This window comes from Octopus bimaculoides, chromosome 2 (assembly GCF_046866305.1).
Source record: "Octopus bimaculoides isolate indiv1 chromosome 2, ASM4686630v1, whole genome shotgun sequence".
In the NCBI taxonomy this organism is placed as follows: Eukaryota; Metazoa; Mollusca; class Cephalopoda; order Octopoda; family Octopodidae; genus Octopus; species Octopus bimaculoides.
The window spans coordinates 107,096,786-107,106,785 of NC_142929.1; the positions used below are offsets into that span (position 1 = coordinate 107,096,786).

Genomic DNA, 10,000 nt, shown 5'->3' on the forward strand with positions numbered 1-10,000 from the left:
TAATCATAATTTTGGAAAGACGTTCGTGGATAGTTCATCCTCTCATGGATTGCTTCCCAAATGATGTGTGGGCTACTATGGTTATGATAGGGATGTTAGGCAAGCCGGAGTTATCCTCATACTTTCCTGCCGGTAAATGTGGGAAATCACCTTAGAGATGTTATTTAGCCGTTTTCTGCATTCATTTGACGTTGAACGCCATCTGGTGTTTATATAAGAAGATAAAAGGAAATCCGACTGGTGCTAGATATCGATCATGTAAGATACTGGTCCGAATTAAGCACTGATGTTATTGTTGTGTTTAGAGAAAGCTGTCGAGGACTGGGTCATACTTCAAATCCTGAATCGATCTCGTTATTCAAACTGCCTGAATCAATTAACAGTGAAATGCTGAAAAACGTTTTGATCCACCCTGAATTATGAAAATAGAAGCTAAAAACATATTTCACACTTACTTTTCGACATGGTTTGGGATTTACTTCGAAGGATGCTTTGAATTTTCTTCTTTGACTTGTAGTTAAAATAGTTCGCGGCCGCTTAGGACCTTTCGCTGTTTCACCTTCAACGTCATCAAAACTTTCCCCATCATCACCTGTTAATTTGAAATAAAGAAAGTGATTAGAAAGAAACGAGAATGCATAAACTTTTTTTTTTAAATGTTTACGTTTACATTTCGTCCACATCTATTTCTATTCGGTTGGGGATAATGAGCAATAATGTGGATATCCGGGTGGCGAAGTGAGTTGTAATTTCATGGAGAAAAAAGAAAAAAAAAATCAATGAAGATTAAAAGTAGCGTAAAACTGGATGAAAAGGATCAGAATACCTTTCAGGTAAAGGACAAAAGAAAGAAAAGAAGTTTAAACTGGAAGAAGAACGGTCCCAAGTGTCATCCAAAGCTTTTATGTTTGTCACGAAACAGTTCTTTGTCAGTATCGATACTAATAACTAGCGAGAGAAAGAGATGGATGAGTAGGATCGTAGAAACATCGGAAAAAATGCCTTGTGATATTCAGTTATGACTCTTTACTTTCCGGGTTCAAATCCCACTTTAGTCAACTTAGTCGTTCATCATTATGAGCTCAGTAAAATAAACTGTCACTCAAGTAATGAAGTCGAGTTAATCGACTATATACTACCCTAAAATTGGGATATCTTATATTTGGTAAGAAAGAATTTCTATGTTTACTGAAAGAATAGAATACATATAACATTATATTAGTCTGGAGACAGGTTAGTTAATAGTGCGATAATTGTATCTCGAAAATGAATTTATTGATGCAACTAAAGCGTCTTTGTGTTGCTTTATTCCATTCTTTTTTATTTTATTTATAATGCTTAGAACTGAGAGCCGGAAGAAATCCGGTAAGGTGTTTCATCCGACGCTCTTATGACTCCGTCCATTCGCCGCCTCCATATCCAATAGTCTCGCAAAATACTTGTGAAAAGATAGCTTTAATGAATTCGATAAAGATACTAAGGAATTGAACAAAATACTTTTAAATAATCGGGTTTCAAATATTGCAAGGATTATTTTTGAATATGAAATTCAAGTTTACATCCTGATTGTTATCACCAAAAATTATGAAACGAATAATAAGTCACCTACATACCGTTTCTTTACAGAAAAAAGAGGACATCAGCGTTGTTAAAAAAATACTGAAATCATTATGGTGACATATTGAGAGAACCAGTTCGTGATTAGCCTCAGAACAATACTAATCCAGCAGATTTATGATGAACGACTTCCTAAAGCTGTGATCTTTTTTTTTCCGAGCTTAGAATATCAAGAACTACATCATCTAACATTTCCATTCGTTTTTAAGACGGTATTTTTAGCAAATCAAACGATTCACATTGAACAGGTGTAAAGTTACTTTTTAGTACCAACAGTGAATTGTAAACACTTAAGAGCCTGTGTGCTGAGAAAAATATGAATCTTTAATTATAATTCATAAGTATGCAAATTATATTAAATTATTGTTTTGATATTAAGGTGTAAAACTTATTTTTCCTAAGGATTTTAGAAATTTTTCTAATGTATGGTTTAAATTTAGAATGCAAGAGAAATTTCACATGTTGACCTATGAATAGTGGAGTAAATTAGTACTTCAGAGAATATTCAAACATGTAAACTGTGAAGTTTATATAGTACTCCAAGTTTACATGCTCAAACATTTAAGATAAACATGCATACACACAAAGTATACAACACATTGTTTTCTTAGAGATTGTCCAAATGAATTCTGCTTGATATGTTTGTAATATTTTCCATCCTCTTCTCCAGGTAGACATAATACATAAGGATGTTTCCATTAGAGCTGCTTACGCCAATAAACACAAGGAAATATATGTAAAAGGCGGTGAGACATATTCATATATAAGGAATACCAAGAATCAAATGGATTGTAAAGGTCCCAGATTAAAAAAAAGTCATTGCCATGTCGTACAACCGCGATATAAGTACATAGATGTATAAGTTTGTAAGAGTACCTCTCTTCAAAAATATTCCTCTGAAACTACAACAATATGTTCATCTTATAATGCATCTAGGACAAGTTTGCTAGACGGAGCTTGTCCTTCATAAAGCTGTATAGTTATTGAAAGTGTTGACTCAGCACTATAAGCTGAAAAACTACTTCTTCATTATATAGTACTCCTGCTGTTTGTTTAGAACAACGTGCTTTAACGATCTGTTATACTTATTTACAACCAGATGGTCTGGTTGTTTAGTGTTTTGTCCACAAGTACAGCGGACCGCGAGTGATGGAATACGAACACAGAAACTGTCAAACACTATAATGGCCCAACTAATATAATTCAAACAGAAAATTATTGTTCTAATATTCTAGCTACGGTTTAATTATAGATATTCTATTCTTGTCTTAATTAATCTACAAATATGTTGTAAATATGTGATATTTGAAGATTAATTGGTGATTTCATAAGAAAGTATAATATAGACCAAGCGCCGTATTAAATTAAACTGATTTCCTTTCTGTCCTTCTTTCTTTTGCACTTTCGTTCTATCGTTTTTATTTCGGTTTCAATAAATTAGCAAATGAAAAATTAGAATTGGAATAGTCTTTGAAAACTTTTCTCCAAATGAAAAACAATAATGTAACTTTAATCTAAAATGTAATTTAAGAAATTATAGAAGACAATTCCGATGAAAAATAGAAATAATCAAACAGACGTAAATAATAATATAATAGAAGTAATAACAATTAAACGTTAAGAAATGAGATAATGAAAAGAAAAAACAAAACTACAAAACAAAAACAATTATAACGATAACAATAAACAAAACAAATGTATTTCCAATTTAAATATTTAATATTTTCATATTTAGTTCTGAAGAAAAGGAGAGTTAGAAATAAAGAAAGTGTGTGTGAGAGAGAAGGAAAACTTTAACTTGTTGAAGAGAGATTGATAGATGTATGAATGAATATAGATAGATAATTAAAAATAGAGAGTCAGCGTATAAGTGAGAGCGAGAATGATAAAATGAGAGATAGCATAAGAGGAGAGAATGAGAGAGGGAGAGAGGGAAAGAGAGAGAGAGGGGGAAGAAAGAGAGAGAAGGAGAGAAATGAAGGCGGTGTATGGGGGCATAGCAAATTTAGGTAAAGTGGCTTGCTTGGCTTGTAAAAGTAAACACAGCACCTAAAGTCAAACAAAACAGAAGGCAAAATGAAAGAAACCAAACAATAAAAAGAAATGCATATACAAGCGCTCTGGCGCACATATATACGCATATACGCTGAAACACAAGTGTGCAAAACACACACCCACCCACCCACACACACACACACACACACATAAACACGCATTCCCACGGACACAGTCAAATATTACAAATGAACAAGCAACAATATTCATTGTTATTAAGCGACTAAATTATATCCAGAAACATAATTCTAACAAAAATAATGAAATTCTTTTTCTTATATCAGTATTTATTTGATTTCTTAGATATTTCCGTTATTATCTTCTTGATTTTATTAAATGTAAAAGATATTCTGCTTTCCCTGACTCAAGCCTTTATAGATATAAAATATTCATAAAAATACAAATCAAATTAAATAAGGTTGATTTTTACTTTGCTTGTTTCAAATTATTATTATTATTATTATTATTATTATTATTATTATTATTATTATTATTATTATTATTATTATTATTATTATTATTATTATTATTTCGTCGAAGGAGCGTGTGCAACAGCTCCGGAGAGAAATTCGATTTATGACGTTTAATTTGCTGGAAAGGAAGGAATGTTTTTTTGTCTTATTTTGCTTACAAAAGACTGCAGAATGTTTGAGTATCATCCTCATTACCCTGAGTTGGAATGATAAAGTTCATTCTTGGACATTATATATTTGAATAAGCATTCTTTTAAAAGTGATTCAAAATATGCATCTCGTATGGGTGTGGGGAAGGGTACAAGTTACAAACATGGCAGCAACAAATCACCACTTTTGAAACAAAGAAAAGAAAAAAACGTATTTAAAAATAACATGATCAGAAAAAAGAAATCAGCGTTCGAAAGACGTTTATAAACCCAAACATTCAAAATTTAACATAAACAAGTTGCGAAAAAGCAACCACAGTAGCAAATCATCGTTTACAAGCGTCGCCAAAATTTGGAAAGGACAGCCTCAAGAAGAGAATACGAGCCCGATAGATTCAGCAGGAAAAGACCAAGAAGTAAAATGTCACACTTCTGCTTCTCGAAAAACAAGTGTTCTCTCGAAGAAAGAGTTAGCGAAAGTCCTGGTTGATACGTGGTACGATGTATACTCCATCAACCGGAGCAGGATGCATGGAAGTGTATGCGTAGTCTTTAAGAATGCAGCCAAGGCAAAGAAACAAGCAGCGCTGGTGCGCTGTTGAGCCCAGAGGTTGACGCCACAATATATGGAAAGACGAAACACAAGCTTCACAGTCAGATACATTTGTGTTGATGTTAAGATATTTGTATTCAACTTTTATTTACTAAATTCTCTAAATAAATACAATATAAATCAATCCGAAGGAATTATCAATTCAAAACACTAAGTAATGATATTTTTTTGTATTATTATAAAATTGTTATAAGAGATCTTTAAAAAAAAATCTAACATCATTACAAATAATATATATAGAAATAATTCTAAATATATAATAAAGCACAAACCTTATAAATAGCTATAAAAACTATAGACTGCAACACTATACACAATATATTCACTTCGTACTGTATATAATCAATACAAACGTAATTTCAAAGCCACGACAACCTCTCTTTATCACCTGATATTTAAAAATCCCTTTATATATTTAATCCCAATAAAAACAATTTATTTTGACCCCCATTTCCTTGTTAGTATTGCTACCAGCATCAACAATGTGACGAGTGTAACTCTTATGTTAGCTTTCAGTGACTCTAAGGGTAGCAGTTTCGCTAACGCAGCTAGTGAAACTCAATCTATCATTTGCAAACCTCAGTATGCTGTCTTGACCTATATACGCGTCTCAGAACAAGGAAGCCTTCAGGCAACAATCTGAAGTATGCACCGTGGCATCGGACACATTCACGTTACCTGTAGAGGATGTGGAACGAAAGCAAAGGCAATCTATAATCTACAGGTGCAGAAATCGTATAATTAGATACGTGGATATCTCAATACCTATACAAGTCGAAGAGTGCCCAAAAGAAGTATCGTGTACCGTATGGTACGGACAAAAAGTTCGGGCATTTCTGATCTTGGGCACCAAAGAGGAGGAAGCTCGATGGTCACCAATGATAATGTGCGTCTCTGGTGAATACATCCAGCGGACATCCTATAAGAGACGACGCGTTTTTTTTGCATGGGGTGATCCTAGAAGAAAAAGAGACTGTCGGGGATAAATTAATCACCCACCAAGACTGTTATAGATCTTGGAGTTGCAAATGCTGCCCACCCCTATAGGTAAGTATATTCACGGGCCCGGTGGAGATCTAGGTGACAAGTATACGGGAGACAGTAATGGATGTCAGTGTCTACCGCAATGATCGGTCGCAGCTTAGGTGAAAAGCCGACAATAGCAGTTGGATACAATTGGCTTTAAGTGGTTGTGGAGGGCAAAACCACTTGTCTTGAATGCTATACTCAATGAATTTTACGTATACATTGCACACTTGTTTACCTACGTCTCGGTAGATGTTTATAGTAACTAGTAGCAGAAGGGAGGGATTCTCAGTTTCATGAGCCAGTGAGTAATAGCGCTGCTAGTGGGGGACGCAAACAAGGAGGCATTACTGACAACTTCCAGTCTACGTCTCTGCTGAATACAGAAGTATAAAATTGTTGCCAAGGTTCTAGGAAATAGTTTGACGTGACTTTCGGTCGAGTAATTGGGAGAATGTCAAGATACGCGTTCCCCATGTATTGCATCGTATAGATGGAGATAACGGCTATGTATTCAATGGGGAGGTGTGGGGGGGGGGGGAGGGCTGATCAATATGGATCAAACGGAAGCTTTTAAAAGGTCCGAGCATCGTTATTTGTCGGACTCCCTCAGAGCAGCCAATTTCAAACCCGTTTTCAGAGACAGACTCGTTCAATATATAGCGAATTCTGCTTGGTGGTCAAATTAAACAGATAACTGTTGGAATCATTTCAGTCACATGTTTGGCATGTAAAACGAATCATTTATTATTCCTTTGATATGCACTGGTTGTAGATACTCTGCTGTAGAAACTCAAGGTGTTGAGGAGGGGTATGCTGTTTGAGCTGTTATGTGAGAAATCCTTGTCAGCATATGCAGAATGACGCCTCGTAATGGTCTTGGTACGCACGCAGAGCAACGAATCTGTTGTGCATAAGTTCATACAGTTTTTGAGCATTTCTGATTTGTGGAGTTTTGACTAACACCTATTGCCGTGTGTAAAGCAAATCCGTTTATTGGCAAGTCTCGATCGTGAAGAGCGACCAATCACTTTCTGTTACTCGAGAAGGGTAGAGAATTTCCCTTTGTCTGTGGGCTATGGCAAAACGGTTGTATTGAGCGAGTTGAAAAAACTGAGGACAGACGCTTTCCTATTTGTCCAAGCCCTCCTCGAACTCTTTAAGTTCAACTTATTTGAGATGATAGTACAAAGGAAGGTTTTGCCCTACCGGAAAATTTGCTGAAGAGTAGGTAAGAGTAGTGGGCATGACCTGAGTGAATGAGCCTACATTTAGCATGCACCTGTGGGTCGCAAAATACTTCATCTGTTGGTTTAAAGATATCAGCAATTAGTTCTTTTAGCAGCTGAGAATGTTGTTAGGTGCTCACAGCTCTCTGCAAATCGGGTAATTCCACAATGGAACATCCACATTAGCATTTTAAGAGAATTAAAAGAAAGTGGTGGACAATTTTCACGATGTACTCGGCCGATAGCCGACAACATCTAAACTACTCACATATCTATAACAAGAGGTGAAAAATATATCTTATTACAAACGTTTATATATATATATATATATATATATATATATATATATATATATATATATATATATATATATATATATATATATATATATATATATATATATATATATATATGTATATATATATATTTAAGTTGGCAATTTGAAGACCTTTTATAAAAAAGAAAACAACTGTGAAATCATTGACGGAGTTTAACTTACTTTTCGGACTTAGTGGCATAACTCCATATTCCTTTTCAAAGTCCATACGGCAGAATAACTGACCGTCTCGAATTACAAACTGATCTCCTTTTTGTAGTTGGTGACCGCACGCTACGCATGCAAAACACCGTAGATGGTAAACGTTGCCTATGGCTCTCATCACTAATTCGTTGGCTGGAATTGGTTGCATACAACTGCTGCACTTCGTCCCGAAAATCCTAAGAAGATACAAGAACAAAATAATCAATGTAGCTTATTTAAGATGTCTAACAATAAGATCGTTATTATTACACAAAAGAACTAATTATTATTAGAATTATTAATTAACACAGTAAGCTCTCAGCAAGGCAAGGCAGTGCCAAAGATATGTTGAAGCCAGTTTATTTCTTTTACGTCAGAAAGATATGTACGTCACAAGTACCACTTCACATTCAATTATATGCATGGCTAAAAAACAAAACTAAACATCAACAAAAACCAAGACCATTACAACTGTTAATTGAGCTATCCTTATCATCGCTTGCTAATCTGCAATTTGGTTTCCATTTTATCACTCTAAAACAAAAGGAATTTCCATAGTTGCTACTTATCAGGGTGGTGTCAGGTTTCAACCTTCATCTTCTGTTGGTTGAATGAATTGAGGATGCCAATGGAATAAAGCACAACGCATTTTCGGTTGCAGGAAAAGTCGGTGTTCACGCACGCACGCACACAAACACACACTCACACACACACACACACACACACACACACACACACACACACACACACAGACACAGACACAGACACAGACACAGACACACACACACACACACACACACACACACACACACACACACACACACACACACACAAAACACAAAACACATACTCACACACAAACACATTTTAATCTGTTCTTTCTTAATTTTACAGACATCCTTTCATAGTTTTACAGATGAATCTTTAAAATTTGAATTTCTTATAATAATCACGAAAGAAATGCAGATATATGATGAAATGCATTCTTACCATGGCCATCTCACCATTTTTTGAAACATAATATATATGATTACATTAGTGATTGTGTTTAAGGTGTCGAGCTGGCAGAATCATTAGCAAGCCGAATAAATTACTTTGCGGTATTTCGCTATTTACGTTTTAGTTCAATACGCAAAACTTTTCACCAGTTTAAAATGCAACATTGTTTTTGTTATCGAGATTCCAACGACGAAGCTTTGTATCTTTGTTAAAAACTAGTACCTTCTTCAGAAGAAGAATTTAAATAATTAGAAGCTAAAGAGAGCATACGCACACAAACACATAAGTAACCCGGAAGATAAACACAGGCTTGAGACCTCTATTTACACGGAGAACAGAAAAAAATACATATAGGAAAACAAATTATGTAATGTCATATCTCGATAGCTATTTCAATTGGCTAAACTTACGTAATAACTATATTTCTAGGTGATATCTGCATGATGCCATAGGTGTGCGACCTGCGACACATTCAGATGAAATTGTTAAAGTAAGCTAGAGCTCCCTTTTCAAGAGTAGAGAGAATCACTGCAATATGTAGTATTTTTGTGACGGTCCGAGAAGCGACAAACTGAAGGATTGCCCTTGGGCGGCACATATTCTAGCTACGCGCTGCTCTTGCCTCTATATAAATAGTTCAAATAATAAATGCGACACGCTTTCGATTCTTTGCAATACTGGTGTCTGAACATCGAAGCCATGTTATTGCACATTCGTAAAAAGAAGGTAAGAGAATCGTAGCCTCTTATTATTTCCTATCTATTTGTAAACTTAGGTTTCAGGCCTCTTTAAGAATCCATAAACTCAAGCAAGAAATGGTGTTCCTAAAATTTATCTCAACGATTCGTCGCAGTATGAGGATTTCCAAGTGCTAGTAACTAATGGTCTTCCGCTAACCTGTTAACCTTTACAACAGACATCTCACCTTTCGCGTTCTAACGGATTGTACAGAAGGGATAAGTTATGTGGTTCACAGTTTGATTAGACGAATAACACACACACACGCACGCACACATACACACACACAAGCAAACACACAGACATACATGCACACACAGACTCATCCTTTATATTTATGTATGTGTGTGTATATATATGTGCATATATATATATATATATATATATATATGTATACACACACACACATGCATACATACTATGTACTCACACACGCATACATGTATACATACTTAAATGTGTACATTCATAGACACTCACACACACATACATACATATAGACAGGCATACAGATGTACATATATGAATACACATATACATAAACATGTGTGCGCCTAAATAGTTATATACGGCTGCAAAAT

The 10,000-nt window shown here is 35.0% G+C and overlaps 1 protein-coding gene across 11 annotated transcripts in view; it reads right to left on the reverse strand.

Annotated features, from left to right (window-relative positions):
• The window catches only part of LOC106870378 (LIM homeobox transcription factor 1-alpha), a 316,008-nt gene that overhangs the window by 19,670 nt on the left and 286,338 nt on the right, over positions 1 to 10,000 (reverse strand). For all 11 annotated transcript variants that reach the window (XM_089347439.1, XM_089347433.1, XM_089347437.1 and 8 more), the window contains 2 exons: positions 7,662 to 7,879; positions 456 to 592 (listed from right to left, as the gene is read on the reverse strand). In XM_089347439.1, the coding sequence (XP_089203565.1) occupies positions 456 to 592; positions 7,662 to 7,879 (355 nt within the window). The remainder of the gene's footprint in view (positions 1 to 455; positions 593 to 7,661; positions 7,880 to 10,000) is intronic.